At 44.0% G+C, this 18,821-nt stretch overlaps 1 protein-coding gene across 1 annotated transcript in view; it reads left to right on the top strand.

Annotated features, from left to right (window-relative positions):
• Window positions 1–1,595: 1,595 nt before the first annotated feature.
• Window positions 1,596–18,821, top strand: part of CDYL2 (chromodomain Y like 2) — an 88,492-nt gene continuing 71,266 nt past the window's right edge. Inside the window, exon 1 of the mRNA XM_059713894.1 lies at window positions 1,596–1,757. Within this exon, the coding sequence (XP_059569877.1) occupies window positions 1,734–1,757 (24 nt within the window). The 5' untranslated portion in view covers window positions 1,596–1,733. The remainder of the gene's footprint in view (window positions 1,758–18,821) is intronic.

Genomic DNA, 18,821 nt, shown 5'->3' on the forward strand with positions numbered 1-18,821 from the left:
CAAAAATGTAAAACCAAGACGGTAAAAACCAATAAGAAGGCGACAGACAGAAAACAGGGCTAATGTAGAGCCTGTCCCAACACCATCCAGTGTCAGCTACCAAGAATGGCCTGGCAAAGGCCAGATTATTTGTGTGTCAATGGTACCTTGTAGGTTAAAAACATGGAGGGAGCCTGAAGCTTGGTAACAATGACAATCGGGTGTTTGTCCATGACGCCCAGAGAGGATAATTGGATTAAAGCAGAATCCAGCTGCTTTCCTCTCTTTTGTCCATGAGCTGTTATTTGGAAGGTGATGGTTCCTTAGCTGGAGCAAATACATCCCCCTGCTTGGAAGGATTGGGAGGGTCGGTCATGTGCTACCGTAACTATGGCCTGTGGCAAAAGACCCTTTGACTTCTTGAAACGTTGAGGTCACAACATTTCCCCAAAACACAGCCCCTTTCCAGCGCTGGTTTCCTTGCCATTGGAAGTCTATCTCCCATCCCAAGCCATGAAAGGCAGCTCTCCATTGGGGGTCAGCAGCTTCCTGCTGCCCGGAAGCTGAGCAAGGCCGGGAAGACTGTGAAGTGGAAACAGAGGAGGGGTCGTGTGTGTTTGTTTGTTATTTTAATTTCCTGTGTGCCAAACCAAACGAGCCAAAACAAATCCTGAATCCCAGAGTCTGTCCACAACTGTACTACCGGCACCCATCCAGGGCTTCAGATGTTTCCAAAACCTTTGGCGGGCATCCTACTTGCAGGCCCAAGCCTGGAGGCTTGGGGTTCGGATGCCCCCGTGTTTTGCTTGGCCCCAGCCGTATGGCCCCAAGGAGACAGCTAGGGTGGAGTCTCCCCTTTCCATAAAGTGGAAAAAGAGGAGGTGAGGGGAGCAGGCTCATGCCTCTGCGCTGCCAAAGCGGAGCAGACCCGCCTGCCTCTGGGGCGCGAGTGACTGGTGCCTCCTGAATCTGGGGGTGCACCGGTCCTACCAACAGCATCCGTGTGGGCCGTCAGGGGCGGGGGGCACCAGCCCGACGGACAGCATCGGCGGGGGCCCACGCTCTGGGAAGGGCGGTCTCGAGGGTGGGTACGGCCAGCAGCCTGGGATCCACGCGAAAACAACCTCCATTTCCTGGGCTCTCTTGAAATCGGAGGAAGGGGAAGTTAGTGGCCATCCGCCGGGGATGGGCAAAGAGGGGGGTGACAGCAAAGCCGACCCCATTTTCCATTCAGGGAAAGGATGCCCCCTTCAAGGTGCAGGGGAGAAGAAACCCTCACCCCCCCCTTGCACGGGCAGCCTCCAGCCTTGACCTTGGGCTGATGCTGATGTGCGTGCATGACAGGTCTCCCCCCTCGCCGCTTTTATGTGATCTGGTGCGTGCGGTGGGAAGAGTTGCGAGTGCGCTCCGGGGTGCCGGGCTGCGGGGCTGCCCCTGGCTGCCGGCGGGCTGGGGGTGCGGGGAGCCGGGCCGGGGCCGCGGCCGGGGCCGGGGCCGGGCGGACACTGAGCGCTGCTCTCTGCTCCCGAGCTGCCGCCGCTGCTGCTGCTGCTGGTTGCGCCAGCCCCGCGCCCGCCCGCCGCCCGCCCGCCGCCTGCCTCCCTGTGTCTCTCGCCTCTGATTCTGCGCACAGCCAGCCCCAAAGCCTGTCATTCTGCAAAACACAGTTTACTCAACAGCGAGAGCGAGGGACGGCGCCGGGGGGAGCGGGAGAGGTGGGGAAGGCGCCGACGAGCCAAGTCCCGCCGCCCGGCATGGCTTCGGGGGACCTCTACGAGGTAAGGCACCGCCGCCGGGGACGCGGGGAGGAGGGCAGCGCCGCGCCGCGCCGAGCCGCGCCGAGCCGAGCCGAGCCGGGCGAGTTCCCCAAGAGCCGGAGGAAATCGGGCTGGGCTGCGCGGGGCTGGGGCTGGGGCTGGGGGAGCCGCGCCGCGCCGGGCAGGGCAGGGCAGGGCAGGGCCGGGCCGGGCCGGGCCGGCGGGCGCAGGGATGGAGCCGCCCGCCCCGCGCTCTTGCTCTTGCTCTTTCTCTCTCCCCACTTCGCACGGGGCCGGCTCGCTGCAGGCCTTGCGGGCGGGAGGCGGAGCGGCGCCGGGGCAGCCGGAGTTGGCGGGAGGCTGGGCAGGGCTGCGGCGCCCGCCGAGCGAGTGCGGGAAGTCCAGGTAAAGTCCGCGGGGCGCCCCTGCCCCGGCCCGGCCCGGCCTCGGCCCCCGCCAGCCCCGCGTCCCACTTCAGACCCACGCCCGTCCACCCGGGTTGGGCCAAGCCCGGTTTCCGACTTCAGATCCCATCGTGGTGCTGCACAAATACACCTAGGCAGTGGTGGGCCAAGCCCTGGTTTCGGACTTCAAACCCCGCTGTGGCGGTCCGCGCATCCGTCCAGCCGGGGTTGGCCCAACCCCGTTTTCGGACTGCAAATCCCATCAGGGTGGTGCACAAATCTGCCTAGCCGGGGTTGGGCCAAACCCATTTTCGGACTTCAAGCCCCACCACGGTGGTCCGCAATTACATCTAGCTGGTGTTGGCCCAGCCCCGTTTTCAGACTTCAAACCCCACCAGGGTGGTGGACCCAAGGTCCACAAATACGTCCATCCAGTGTTGGGCCAAGCCCCATTTTTTGGACTTCAAACCCCACCACGGTGGTGGACCCACGGTCTACGCATCCATCCAGCTGATGTTGGGCCAAACCTCATTTTCAGAATTCAAACCCCCCACGGTGGTCCACAAATGCCTCTAGCCAGTGTTGGGCCAAGCCCCATCTTCGGACTTCAAACCGCACCACGGTGGTGGACCCGAGGTCCACAAATCACTCCAGCCGGTGTTGGGCCAAGCCCTGCTTTCGGATTTCAAACTCCACCCATGATGGTCCACAGATTCATCCAGCCGGTTTTGGGCCAAACCCCGTTTTCAGACTTCAAGGCCCACCACAGTGGTAGACCCAAGGTCCACAAATCCATCCAGCCGGTGTTGGGCAAAGCCCCATTTTCAGACTTCAAAACCCAGCAGGGTGGTGGCTCTGCTTCCTGCTTGGCCCCACCAAGTCCAGGCTTGGAGCTGACCGCTGTCATGCTCCAAGCAGGTGCAGTTTTTCTATCTTTAAGAGCAGTCGGGGACATGGTGTTTTTGGAGCGGGGTTTGTTCCCCATTTTGACCAAGTTTGGGGGTTTAGGTCCAGAAGAGTCTAGTGGCCTTCAGGGATCTTTTCGTGCCTCTTGTTGCCATTGAAATCCCCTTGCAGAGGTTGTGGTTGAGGTTTGAGGTGGATCTTCATTGGGTTGAATGGGGCATCAGGCTTTCTTGAAAGTAGTAGAGTTCAAGCGTCTCCCAAGATGAGAGGTCCGGTGATTGTGAGTTGAATTAGTATTGCCAACTTGGGTTTCTTCCCCACCTTTCCTTAGTAGTTTGGGTAGGTTCAATTTGCAGTAGCTTCAGTTGGGTAGCTTCAGTTTCAATTAGTTGTTGAGGACCCCAAACCGGCTTCATCCCTGATGCAACGTCTTTGTAATCAGTAGTTGTTCTATCAAAGATGAGTTTGGGCTGTCCCCTCCGATGAAATAATTGCCTATCAGGAAGGTCTGGGGTTTTAGATCATTTTGCTCTCCAGGGACATTTCATTACATGTCTAGAGTGTCTCTAGAAGGAGTTGACGCTGGCTGTGTTGTTACGGCTTCTACTTGTTAATTAAATCTATGCTCTCTTACGAGCCTTCCCTCTCTCTGTGAAGATGGCCTGTGGGACTGGGAGATGGTATACTGTGTGCAAATACTATAAGTAGCAACATACTGGGAAAATGGTTTACAAAACCCAGATCTGTAACCCAGAGCAATCCAAGTGCAATCATTTTGAAGGCCCTGGGTCTTTTCCAGGCTGGGGGGGTGAAGCCCTCTTGGACTGCAGCATGAAATACAGCCAAATCTTCCTAGGTTTGGTGGTTCAAAGCCTGTGAAACGCTGCCCACCTCTATTCCTTTTGGGTTGCTTTTGCTAATCGATGAGTAGTAGAGAAGAGTTGTAGCCATCAAGGTGGGTAAATAAAAGCAAGGCTTTCCATCTCGACTTGGTTGACAAGTTTGGGACCTGAATGGCTAACTAATTTTTATTCATCCACTTGACATACGAGTGATGATCCAAGTATGTGCAGAGTGTGAATTAGGAAGTCGAATTATCTGGTGTAAATCCCTTTCCACAGTGACATTTCTTGTGACTGAGCTAGGAGAAACCACTGGGAAGCTGAACAGTTCATATTCTTGATATGTTGCAAAAGTGCAGATGTTCAGTTTTGGTTAAACAACTTCTCAACACCCCAAAATAAAGCCACATCAAGAGATCTCAGTGGGTTTCCTGGAATCGTTAAAAAGAGGCTTTTAAGTTGTGTAGGCTCTGATGTCAAATATCAGTTAGAAGCGGGAGATTAAGTTATCCCCGCAGACACTTCATGTGTTTGGAGCTTACACCTCATTTCTTGTTTGGATGTGGCATCTGTCCCTTTTTAGGGCACGTCAAATATTGTGAGGATGGCATGATGCATGTTAAGTGACGTAAAATGTCTGAATGAATGAACTGTGATTCAAAAGAAAAAGAAATTAACTGTAGATACACTTGTCACTGCAACATGTGTAACGTGTGGAACGACTCTAGTAATATTTCAGTCCTTCACAGATTCTTCCTGATGTTCAGTAAATAAGACAGTGATAATTATTACTTCTGTAAGAATTGATAATTGCTATTGGCTTCAAAATGATTTTACTTCTACTTACTATGGTCACAGTAAACATGACTACAGAGTCATTATTACACGCGTAACCCAAGGTCAGTTTTTCCTTACTGGTTTTTATGTAATTCAGTGAAAAATCTTAAATTTCAAAAACAATTTAGATATGTCGCCTATCAGTTCATCATTTTCTATTGTCAAATTATTTTGAAAACAGATTTTTCCAACATATTGACTTGAAGATATATTCAATGAATGTCTTGATTTTAAAGCAAAATAAGATTACAGCCAACTAAGCACAATGTTTTGTGATCCTGATGTACTTTTCAATGTAAAAAAAAAAATGACATCTAGTCACTTCTACTTGAAGTTTGTTCTATTATATTTCTTGTAGGAGTCTGAAATAATTGTCATTTATTCTACAAATTGAAAAACACCCAGAGAAAAGTCTGTGCTAATTAGCATTGTGTTCTAGGTTGGTGTAATTTTACAACCAAGATTGGCTACGTCTAGGGTGAGTATCATGCATCAGATACTAGAACATGCTGGTTTTGAAGGCAACAGGAAAAGAGAGTTTTCTTTTTCATGTTAAAATAGTTTAAAATTTTCACTTAGGAACTTTTAAATTAGACTGAAGTATTATAAGTCTTTAGCACAGTTACGCCTTCACTGGTTGAACAAAATGATAAGGTTTGTTTTGCTTGTTTTGCACTCAGGTATGAGTCTGGGCTTCTCCAGTGAGTAAGAGGGTTTTACGGTATCACTATATTTTCTCAGGAGAGGAAATCTTAGTGAGTGTTAAAGAAATGTGTTGCACAGTATTTATAAACAACTATAAAAATTAAATAAAGCATTGGCAACAGCATATCCATAATGGTCTTCAGCAGGTGCACTATTTTGCTTGACAGTTTCGACAACTTGTTGATAGAAAGTCTTCATTAATTTCAGTAAAAGATAGAATAACTAACATATCCAAAAGTACGTTTCAACTTTCTTCACTGGCGCTAATTCTGTTTCCTGCCGCTGCTTTGGCATATCCTTTGTATTCTCCATCTTGAGGTCAGTTCCAACATCTAACATAAGACCCTCTCTTAAAAGAACTGGGCTTCTCAAGGCTGTTTGCCAATATTAAAATATATGAATGAAAGGTTAGGAGCCGTAACTTTTATAATGAACCAGTACATTTAAGTACTGGGGGAGGAGGGTTCCCCTAGTAGAGCTGGAGGGGGAAAAAACGAACTCCAGCTGATGGCATACATCTAATATCTGTTATCAATCCCGTGAAGAGTCTTTTGAAGCTGGCTGGCATTCCTGTTCCATTCCTGTTCTGACCTGAAATTTTCTACATTTCGTATTGTTTACAATAAACCAACATAATCAGAGCTTTCAGAACAATGAGATTACACCCTAAACATTCTGTCATAACATTTTGTCACGTCCTTTAAGAGTACTGGAAATCCCAATTTCTATGTAGGTTATTATTATATTGCAATATCATAAGTAAGAGATCTTGTGAGCTGCAGTTAAGTTTCTCAAGAGGAATGTGGCTTGTAGATTTCTCAGGAACACAATAATTTAATTATTTCAAACTGTTAGCAACTAATGGACATTTTTTACTTAAAACGCTAGTGTATTTGGAAAAGTGACTTTTAAAAACGGAACTCTCTTAAATAAAAAGCTATAATATTGGTGTGCGTCCAGAGGCCTGCCACCTACATCAATGACAAAAATAAGTTTTAAACTACATCTGGTTAGTATGGCTATGTGACAATATTTCCTCGACAAGATAGTGAAGCTCCATCTGAGCTGTAGTGTCAGATTCTCCCAGTTTCATCTGTACCCCAGTAGAGGTATCAGCATGGACAAAATTTGAAGGAGGCAAGTGTTGTACAGACATAACTGAGGACACTGAATCCCTTACTACATGGGTGAAAATGCAAATCAATAAGCACGCACCTGGAATTTCAGATTCCAGGTTGTGTTTACAGAAAATATCCTTTGGGTAACAACTACAAAAATGTGAGTCTTTGAGCGATAAGAAAGATGGGAGCGCAAAATGCTCTTTTAATGGAGTCACTTTCAGAATGGAGCAGCGCTGCAAACATGACAATATCTTGTGGAAAACTTCTGGAAAGGAGGAATATATTTTACAACCACTGAACAAGGTTGTCCTCTATTAATGATGTGACCTATGGAGAAAATCATCTTTGTTTAAGAAGTAAAAATAATCATCTCCCAACCAGAATCAACCTCTTTTTAAACAAATAGATTGGTTGTTGTGGGATTGTACCTGACGTCATAAGAACAGCATACTGACTTCAACGGAGATATAAGGAAAATATATCAATTTACAAGCAACCAATTCTAGTTGAATGAGATCAGAAAACCGCAGTTTATCAGAACAGGTCCTCAGCTGTTCAACAGGTGTACAGTCAAGCTGTTGACTGTACATTGACTGCAGCAGGATTACACTTCTTTGTACCAGCTGTGGATCTAGCCCCATTATGTGTAACTATTTCGGAGGAGAATACTTCATCTACTACCTCTGTGACGAATCAGCTATTAAACCATGCATCTCTGTAGAATTGTGACACCAAAGGATTATCAAAATCAGGAGTATCCAGAAGAACCAGTGCTACCTACATGCACATAGCTTGTAATAATATTATATTTTATTCAGAAAAAGTGTTACTGCCTGATCAAATCTGTCTAGATTCATTTCCATCTTCAATAAGGCTTTGTACCAATGCTCGTAGCGCTCTGGAGTCGGTTCTGTTCTGCACGACAACTTGAACTGAAGTGTCAGCCTGCCAATAAAAGGTTAAGCTGGTGTTTCTCCTACCCATGTCATGTAGTTCTCCAGATTAAAGCTTTCAGGGAAAAAACAAGTATGAGGTAACTGGTAATTGTTACTTTCTTACTAAGAGACTCCAGTGTCCAAAATTATTAGTATGCACATAGTGGCTGTCATGTTTACCTACGCTGTCATGATGTTACCAGTATTCAACTTCCTCGTTGCATTGTAAATGGCCGTGGGAGGTATCGAGTATGAAAAATGTTACTGCAAACCACGAAATTTTCTTCTGCATGTTAGTGTTGTATGACTCTCTTGGTGGAACTCTTTCACCTGGATCCTGAAAGTTCCTCCAACTGTAGTTTGGCCTAAGAAGGAATTTGTGACGTGGATTCCTGGTTAGACAAACTGTTGGAAACATACCGTCTCTTACAGTTAAACCACCAGTAAGAATGCAGGGTGAAGAATGCTTTAGAAAAGAAATTAAACCGAGTACCTTTCCCTTCATTGTCTAAGTTCAAAGTTTGTTTGTGTCTACAGCTCGTTATAAATGGCATTGTGACTTTTTATAGTATTTTTGTGAATTGCAAACATTATTCTATATTTAGATTCATATCCTTTATTCCAAAGCGCCCTGTAATAATGTAGTTGTTTCTATCCTGTATGTTAAAAAAAATATTTAGAACCATCCCAATCCAAATAATTGTTAAATTCAAATGTGATCTAATATTGAGGAAAATTGGCTGATTTTTTTTTTTTTTTTTACATCAAAGGAGTTATTGTAATGGCTAACTATGCTGTTAATAATGTGTCTTTGTCCATTCACTTGACTTTTAGCAGTGTTTTCTTGGCTCTGTATTTTCATCCATGCAGGATTTTTTTTGTTGTCCTTGTCCCTTCTTTTTCATATATCTTTGTATTTTTGCAATATGACATGGGCACCTCAGAATTAACAACAGTTATGATTAAGAAGTTTGTTATTTTTTCTATTTTAAGCAAGTAGCCTCTCAAAGTTCATCCTGAACTATTTAAAAATGTAAAATATATGCAGTTTGCTGAAAATGATGATGAAACGTATTAACCCTGGCTTGTTTTACATCAATGAAAATAAGATCATTCTTCTGTTTCTCAGAGAAACAAAAATGTCCTTCTGCCGTGTTTAATAATGGTGTCACAATAGCTTTATTACAAAGACCTTATCCTTTCAAATTGGTAGTATAGAGCTGAGGGAAAATATGGTTCAATCTACTTCCTTTCATCACGCAGAAAATAATATTTTCATCAATAGTCAGTCATCTCTAGTTATCTGTTGTAATTCAAAATCTGCATATTGCAGCATATCTTTAAGGTTTCTCATATCCTTCTTGATATTGTTAGGCTGACATGTATGCAGTGCGTAGGAACCAGCAGCCTCATTCAGACATGCAGGCACATGCGGTTTGTGGTGCCGCAAACCTCTTTGTGGCGCCACAAACCGCACACCTTGAATGTTAAAACAGATTTCCAGATAGCAAATAAAAATGCCGAGGAAAAAACGTGGCACGGTGCATGCTACTATAGCATGCATGGGAACAAACAAATGCTTGGTCCTCCAGGGAGACGCTCTTGTTTGCCAGCCAGAGGGTCTCTACTATTTAATTTGTGCCCCAGCTACTCCAGCACTCTGGGATCTGGGAAGAGTGGGAAAGGGCAGTTTGCTTAAAGCGGGACAATTTGTCCCCCACCAACACACGTGTGCGGGGGTGTGCACTGCAGCACAAAGTAGTGACACAAATTTGTGCCACTACTATTTGTGCCACTGCAAGTGCATGCCCCTGCACATCTGGACACGACCAGTGATCTTAGTAAAGCAGGGGGAACAGAATACCCATTGCAATATATCTTGAAAAGCAAGTAGTATAGGCAACCTAGTAATATGAAAATAAAAATAATGCAGAAAAGTTGCCAGGTTTGAGCCTTTTTCATATCTGATTTTGATGCAGTGCTAGCTTCTTGTGGGTGGCAGTCTCACCCAAATGGCCACAATGCTACGTGCTACAGTTTTGCCTTTTCCCACCTGACTTATACTTCTTGATGCTGGCCCCAGTCCCAGTATATTCATCACCAGGGCTTGTAAGGGTACCCTGCGAAAAACCATTTCAGCACCCTTTTGCACTGCTTAAGTCAAAGGAACCAACTCTGGGCAACTGAAAACACCAAAGAAGTGTCAGTAAGGAGATTCACTTCCATGAAGCACCCCACTATTGTCATTAAAGCAACGTAAGTGTCGATGGAAATATTGATACAGCCTACTGAGATCACTCATGTTGGTCTTACAAGTTTGTCTTCTGGGGCTCTAATCTAACATTAATTTGTGTCATTCAAGCACCTTGAGGGCGAGTCAAAGTAGATGCTCAGTGTGGTGAGGACTGTGTAAACAAGTAAAGAGGCCAGATTCGGCCCCAGGGAGGCTCGCAGTCTGGCCTTCCGATAAGATGCAACAGGTGGAAGAAACAGTTGGAAGGGTAGGAGTATGGGGGCGGCAATGAGGTAACGTCATGCATAATAAAAAGTAGTCTCAGCTCACCACCTCAGTTTCTGCCCAAACCTCCTGCAAAGGCGATGACAATACACTAGAAGGCATTTTGGTGACGTGCCTCAAATGGGGTAATTTATTAAATCATTGTAATTCTAAAGATATGTTAATGAACAAAGGGGTTTGCAAGGGCCTAAAAGAGTTTTCCCGGTTTATTATTTTGCTTTGAACCAAGAAATTTTAAGACCTGAGAAGGATTTATTCCACAGCTTTCACTTGTTTATGCTTTGATGCATTGGAAGAAATATCCAGTCTATGTAGAATACTGTATTTTCTTCTGAAAACATTCTTTTTTGAATATATACTTCCATTTGCACTCAACAGTACGCTCCCAATATGGCCCCGTTTCACCTAAAACTTATTAAATTACTATTTTTGCTTATTTCCTATCTAGAAAAGGTCGGTTACCAATATGGTTGAATGTGAATAGCTGTCCTCCTTTCAGTTGTCCTGTGCCACTTGCCAGATTCTTTCAATAAAGCCAAAATCATCACTTGTGACATCCCTTTTTCATTCACTATGATGAACAGTGATGTTATGAACTGTGTTCTGACATCAGGGAATATAACAAGCTGATTGTAGGGGAGAAAGTGTCTGTTTACATAGCTTATTAGTCATTGATGATAGGAGGAGTACAAAAAAGAAAACATCACAATATAATAAAATTTTGGTAAACGAGCAGTTTTTTAAAGTTAGCTGGAATATGCCAGTGGATCTTCCTGTATAATACTGTGTAGCTGGAATTTTCCCAAACTCAGCAACAGCTTTTTTTTTTATTGTTAAAACCTCATGAATTTGTAACAGTAATTAACAAGACTTAGTGTAAAAAATCATTACATTTAGCAAATGAATATGCTGGAGGACTGCTTCTTTCAGAAAACTCATTGCGACAGAACAGCAGACGTCACAAGGTAGAAAAGGTGGAAAGGAAGGTGGAGCATATCCTCAACATTGCCGAGGAGTTCCTGCTAAGTGTAATTCATGTAGGAAGTAAGTGAATGAACGGGGCTTGCTGAAATCATGATGGACTCCTGATACTTTGGATGATGGAAGTAAGGTGGGTGAACTGCTCAGACATTTTTCCAGTGATAATCATGAGTAGGGAAAGAATATTCAAAGCAAAAAAGACAGGAGCACAGATGGAAGAGAGTTTGGGACTCATATAGAGTATCAGAAAGCCTTCTTTCTGAGAAATAATTGAAGCTGATAGTTTCTGCTGAAGCAGAGGTAGTAACAACTGTTTTCTAGGTTTGATAATCATGAGGATTTGTATTGTGGGCTCCAAATTTTGTAGCAACATAGGAGAACTCCAGTAATTGAGCACTGACATGCAGTACAAGACAGAAAAATGAAGACATTTTACATGACAACTTAAATGTGATATAAGGATTACATAAATCATAGGGAAAGGTAAATTTAGGTACTAAAGCATCTGCAGACAAATACAAGCAGAACATGAAACAACCCAGAAGTTCTTGAAGAAATAAGTGACAGAGATTCTGACTGAAGGAACATAATTGAAAGATGGTAGAGTGGAGCTACTCCTGCAAACTAGAGCATATCTGAATACACAAATTCAAGAAAACAAAAAATTAACCTTTCTTAGCACACATCTTCATGAACTCAGCACTACAGGATCCACAGGAAACAAGTTAGATCTCTCTTGGGTCGCCACATATGCATCATTCAAGAGACTTTTCCCTCTGGTATAGAGAGACGTACACTCTGATCCAAAAAGTCAAGGAGTACAAACTCCACCAGATGAAAAGGCATCCAAGATCCCATTCTCACTGGCATGAAGAAGAGAAAATGACCTTTTTAGACCTCAGAGATAACATGGAAATTCCTGAAGCAGCTGATCACAAGCTATTTGAATACAGCATAATAAAGAACAGTTCAAAATTGCAACAAAAAGACATTATTAGATGTCAAGGAGCAACTCTGGGAGAATTAAGTAACTTAGTGAGTAATGAGAGGAAGTGTGAAAATCCTAAAGGGACAGCAGAATTAATGTGCCCCAGTGTGATGCTGCTCTGAAAAACAGAGTGCGAGGCACAAGAAGTGAACAGTGTGGCTTCTCAAGGGGCAACTCACTAACATGACTGCAATAGCTTTGCAGAGGAAAATAGTAAGGGAGGGTACCAAGCAATAGGCAAAGTCAATTCAGGCTTGTAGGGCTAAAGGTAAGGACAGCAGAAAATGGGATAAGTTAGGACCCAGAAAATTAGGATCTCTTTTCAAAAGTAGCAGGAGATGAAGAGTGAAGTAAAAAATACCAGGGAGAAAACATAATCCTATTAATGTATGAGATCCAGGATGGCAAAAAGACAAAATAGCTTTGTTTTCATCTGGCTGTGTAAGAAAAAATAAAGAAAAGAGATGCTGGTAATGAGAAAGGAAAGAACAACTCTGAAGTGGAAGAAGAGAAAGAAGCAAAGCCCCATGGAAAAAACAAACCAAAATCTTATTAATATTTATGGGCACCTATACATGTGCCCAATGCCTGCTCCAACATATTCTAATTAGCACACATTTGAGCAAACTTGATTAACTGAGTCTGCTGGAGTGTGCTAATTAGCATGCACCAGCAGCCGCAGCATCATGTGCAGGGCCGTCCCGGAGGGGGGGAGGTAAATCGAGGTCACTGCCCCGGGCCCTGCGCCCCGGGCCCCAGAGCTTCATGTCTGGGTGCTTGCCACCCGATGCTTTGCCCCCGAATCCGCCGCCAGCTTCCTCTCATCTGGGGGTGGGGCCCTGTACCCTGCTCGGGCCATCTCTGGTCACATGCATTCAGTGTCCCCATGCTTCAAAATGGCAATGAAGGCTCATCGAACGAGCTTTAGTTAAAGCACTCCTGCCGCCATTTTGAAGTGCGGGACGCTACATACACAAGACGTTGCAGGCACTTTAATTAGAGTAGCTCTCGAAAGCTGTTTTAATTAAAGCCCCACCTCACCCCAGAGCACGTGTCGAGGTGCCCTATGTGCCTAAAGAGCCAGGCTCCTAGACTGACAGAAGTGGGTTGATATGTAGCACTGCTAAGCACCATCCAACTGAACACCTGTTAAGCACTTAGAGTTTTTGAAAATCAGGCCATGAATTTGCCTGAATATAGATTCAGAAACTTAACTTTGGGTTCCGGTTTGCAGACTTCTGGGCCAGAAGTATCAAATGATAGAGCAGCTTGGTGTTATTCCCTCTAAATATAACCTGGCTGAAACTTCACCCGAACTAGTGTTTTCAGATAGGCTCTTTTGAAAATACCAAAGGGAGGGAGGTACCCAGTGTTCATCGCATTTCACTGGGATCTATTAAGATACTTGGAAATTCCCAGACTTCCTCCAGTTCACCAGACTGCTAGAAAAAGCTACACAAGGTCTTGTCTTGAAAGTAGTACAAGAAAAACCACCACAAAGAAGTAGCGACTAAACTGATGGATTTGTGAAGGAGGACTAAGAGGATAAAACTGCAGAGAAGACATTAATTGGGAGGGCGCAGTATGTGCAGATACACTCATAGTCCAAATATCAAATGAATGTGACGGAGGAGGGTGTGACCTGGACTTGAACAATTTAGCTAAAGCTATTGTCATAATTTGCTCTCCTGTGTGTCATAAGAGGCCCATATGAAGACAGACCATGCCCTGATGAGCTTACAGTTGAACAGTCAGACACACCCAAGGTTAGACACATGGGTGCTTCAAGGATTATTAGGATTCATAGAGTTATTTACTTATGCGAGACGAAGAGTTTGCTTTTTACTGTACACCCACAGGCACTCCCTCCTCCCCTCTCCCTTTCTTCCCAATCAAGGTAATGAATCAAGGCTCTGAGGCAGCTTTTTAGACTACTGGATCTTATTTAGCACTTGGTAGTAAGGCGCTGTGTCTGCAGTATGTTGTGGAAGCCACGGGCCCCTTGCACAAAAGAGTCACGGACGTAAAGCAACAGCAAACATCTTACTCCATCTAGGCTGAGCACTTTGCTAAGTGACTGCATTCGTATTAGGATTTAGATCTTTGCTTAGTTAGCTTCCCACCTCGGTGGACCTATTCCTGATCCGTCCATAATTTGGGTGAAATAAAGCTGGATCTAATGCCCTCAGACTTAGTGTCACGGATGTGACTTGACCCGACAGCTGCAGAATGATCTGCACCCCCCCCATGCCCTCCGTTAGAAACGGCTCTTCTGATGGCACTGGGAGAAGGCTCGTCATCTTCCTTCCTGTTTGCTCTTCCCCTGCTGCCTCCTTTCCAACAATAAATGACTTCTGGTGCCTTTCCCATGCACTGGCATGCACTCTCATCAGAAGACAGATGAAAGCAGGAGTGCCAAGGCGGCCTTGTTGTCTCTCCCCACTGACTAAGGCCTTATACAAACAGCATGTTGCACGACATTTATCGAGTGGATCACGATAACAGAAATTCCAAGCTAAGAAGGAGGCAACATTTTTTCCCCTCGCACAGGTCACAGGAACGAGATTATTATTCTCATCAGTCTTTTGCTAGATCAGGACAGGCTTCCATCAAGGAGCATCACAACTCAACGTGTGGATGGTGTCGGTTGTGTTTCACCATTCTGTATGAAGTGTTGATTTGGCTGCCTCGATAGCCTTCAAGGAAACGTTAGCAGAAAGGAAAGGCGGCTGTCACTCGTGGGTGAATAACTTGTCTACCTTTTCTTCAGTTTGTCATAAGGAAGCAGGATCCTTTTCGTCATCGGTACTTTCTGACCCTACAACAGACACCCAGCGTACTTACAGTATTTCCAGTGAGTGCCAGGGCTAGCGCTCCCGTCACTCTTACAAGTGGTATCAAATACTGCACTGTGTGCATGGTTACCAGTTGTTGACAAGCTGCTGTGGGCTGTGATTTGAATTGTTCCACAACTGTGCTGCTGTTATTTTCTGTGCTGCATCTCCTCGTATCAAATGCCACTGACAACCTGCTGTGTTTGGAAGACAAAGGCAAATCTTTTTTTTTTTTTTTGCTGAACTGGACTTGCTGTTTGTACACTGAACTGTGCCAGTTCTCTCCGGCGAAGTTAACAACTGCTGTGAGTAGCCGATGTACCAACCAGAGAGAAAGGGCATTGCCTTTAAGCAATCAGCACACTTGTACTTCTGGATTCAGAGCCACCTCCCTTCCTCATCGGTGTTAAAATGATCACAATCTGGTATTCTGCAGTTCATTTCAGGATCTGTGAAGAAATCATAACTCACAGGCTAGGGAGAAAATTCTCTATAGCTGCTTCTGTTTCCAAGCCCCAACCCAAATTCCTTCACTTGCTATTAACATCTTTATTCCCAGGTTAAACGCTGTAGATTCAGGCATTTGACAGCAGAATCTTCCCCCAAATGCCATTCTTCTCCCAAGCGTGATTTCCATTTCTTTGTGCTCCTGCTGCCCCAGAAGACAGCCATTCCCAAATTTCACAACATCCCTACTGTTCATAGGCTGAAATATGAGAGCAGCTGATCTGATGAGATTTCAACCTGCAGTTGTTCCAGAATTCACAGCATCTGAAGCTGTTGTTTAAGACTTAGACCCAGAACTGTAGATATGCTTTGGTTGTATATTCAACTGTATACACCTTCAAATGCGGCAGTGTTTAATTAGCAGCTTGCCATGCCAAATTTTGAATATTTGGTGTTTCAGCTTCCCAGAATCAGATACTTTATTTAATAGCTAAGCTTCACATCTAACCGAACAGCTAATATTTCCATAGTAGAATTGCATAATATTGCTGTGTTTTGCCAAATACAATCTAATTAGCTGAGTTAGATTCAGGTGACCTACACTTACAGATTTAGCTCCATTTCTGAGAGTTACTTTTAGTTAGTGACTCAGGAAATACTGAAAAGGGTGTCCTGGAACTGGGGTACATTCAGGTCTGAATCAGAGATATGTTTGCCTTTTCAAAGATGTTAACTGTTCAACTAGATCTGTGCCCTATCACTGCTGTTGTTTGAGAGAAGTGAGCTACAGGAGCCACGGAAAAGGATAAGTAAATCTGCAGCTCATTTAGGACAGAGCATTACTTTAATAAGCATAATGTGTCCTATGTAGAAGTGAGAGTTCATGGAGGGCTCTTGCTCCTTCAGTATTGGCCTCTACTACGTAATAATGTCCTCCATCTGGAGCTATGAGTCTTGTCCATGTTAGGGAGCTTTTGCAAAACACACACCGTTGCTGTTTCAAGCCATACCAGCATCCATAATATTGGCAGTGCCAACATAGATAGCTCTATAGCTGTAGCTAGAGATTAGTCTTGCTCTAAGCCAGTTAATTTATATGATGTTAAAAATGGCTAGCAGACCTACAGTCTACCTATGCTGAGGCCTCTCCCAATTGTTGACATCAGAGCACAAGACACAGTGTTAGAAAAGGTACCAATGTTCTGCAAAACGTCTCCAGTGTAGGCAAGGTTGGGACTTTTTTATTCACACTGATCACACAGCCAAAGTTAGCTAAATGTTAGTGAAGGGCAAGAGCTTCTCTGACATTCACTACGGCCACTGACCTTGAAAAGGCCAGAGACCATGATAGACCCTTTCCTTTGAATTTTAGGAGCATGCAACTGGGAAAGACCGCCACGTTTCTCACTCCTGCTGTGACACACTACCACTTCGTATAATCACTTTCAGACATCTTGCACGCCCCATCTTAAAACTAGTTAGGTTTCCTATCCACACTATTCCTATTGGAAAGGTACCCTAAGATATCACTACTCTTACACTTACTGCTGAGATATGACTAGAGAAAGGGCTCAACAAATCAACAAGCATGTATGATGCCTCCTGCTCTGGGGAAAAGTGTATAGTGGAAAATTACTTTCTACAACGTAAATAAAAAAAGAATAACTGAGGCCAATAAACTACTGTGGTGATTCAAAGAGAAAGAAATACAGCTACTCTTAACTAGTTGACATTTCTCTTAATGAACTGGGAATGTCAAATATATAATTTGGCCTGTCTAATTAGGAACACTCAAAAGTGAATATTGTCTGTATGAATCTAAGAGATTTTTATGAAATAATGTCACTGCCTACTAATCCTGCTAGCTGATAACTATATTTTATAGATTTTATACACAAACGTATTTTATATTATAGCAAATGCATTTAAAAAGAAGCCTCAGAGCTAACTTTAAAAATACTATTAAAAAGAATGAAATCAACCAAAAGAATAGACTGTATGTTTCAGGGTGCTGAAGAGATTTGGCTTGGCATAGCTATTTGTGCACTGTTTAAGTGATATATCAAAACTAACAATGATGTAATATCAGTGCTTTTTGACTTCTGCTAAGGCAGCATCTATATCCTTTGACATGGATGATTAGGGAAAGATTGACATAAAAGTATTCTAGCATTACTTAAGGGAATACCTAATTTACATATTTTAAAACGGAAACTACTAATGCTACAGTCTGATCTATAAGCCATCTTTCACCTCTCTCTTCTTTGAAGCCCCTTACAAGGGTTTTCAGAGAGCTAAAACAAGACAGTACCACCAAACCAAGAGAAAAATATTCACAGGGTGCATCTACACATGCGCATTTACTATGTAGTAACTTAAATTACTGTGCAATACAGGCACACGTCTACACGTGCATACTGTGCAGTAAATATGGTGACTTACACTGATTTGGGTATCAAATTTATGCTCAATTAGTTACTGCACAGTAATGCATGTGTAGATATCTTACTGTGCAGTAACAGTGTGTGTGTGCACAGACTTGGGACTAACTTTAGTGTGGACTGACTTTAATCCCATGTCAGTCCACACACAGAGTTAATGTGCTTTAACACCTGTACATCTAGATGCCGGCCTATTCCTGCTTACTGCGCAATAACTTACTAGTAGTAACTTTAAGCCAGCGTAGTAACTTTAAGCCAGCGTAAATGCACATGTAGACATGCCCACAGTGTCCTAGGCTCTGCTAAAGGCCCTGAGAATGCTACCTGCATGGCAGCCCAAGAAAAAAGATGTTTACCTGCAGTAGGGAAAAATAAGGGAGGAAGTGGGGGAGCTGCTCTATAATAGGGAAATGTAGAACTACATTAGAAGGGAAAAGGAATTCGTAAAATCATAGATTTCTAGGGTCAGAAGGGACCTAATAGGTCATCGAGTCCGACCCCCTGCTCTGGGCAGGAAAGAGCACTGGGATTAAGTAACCCCAGCCAGGTGCTTCATGTTACCAGGCTCCTATTGTACAGCTCCCTGCATTGGTTCTACATTCCTGTTTCTTCCTTCACTTCTTAGTGTATGCAGCTCAAGGAAGTAGCACACCTTCCCATGTATCATAAGGATGCCAGCCTCCTTGATCTACAGGGAAAAGTAATATAGTGCTGCCCCTTCCTTATAAACAGAATTAACAAGGATGATAACATCTGAATTATCACAATCCCTTCCACCTCTTCTTTGCTAGGGGGCTGAGGGAGAAAAACTGTCAACCCAATATTAACTTTTTTACTGAATCCAAAGTAATTTTGTCAATCCATGACACTTCCAGTGGCCCAATTGTACTACAGTTCTTCCTTTGCTTACTTCAAGTCATACCCTCAGGCAGCATTCTGAGTTGGTTTGATTACTAATGCTGCAGTCTAATCTACAAGCCTTCTTTCCCATCTCTCTTCTTTGAAGACCCTCACAAGCTCTTTCAGACAGCTAAAACAAGACACCCCATTTCCTGCTGCAGTAAAGCTTTAAACTAGGTTCACCAGGAGATGGACACCAAAGACCAGATGTAAGGGCAGAAGCAGG

This window comes from Alligator mississippiensis, chromosome 10 (genome assembly GCF_030867095.1).
Source record: "Alligator mississippiensis isolate rAllMis1 chromosome 10, rAllMis1, whole genome shotgun sequence".
Taxonomy (NCBI): Eukaryota; Metazoa; Chordata; order Crocodylia; family Alligatoridae; genus Alligator; species Alligator mississippiensis.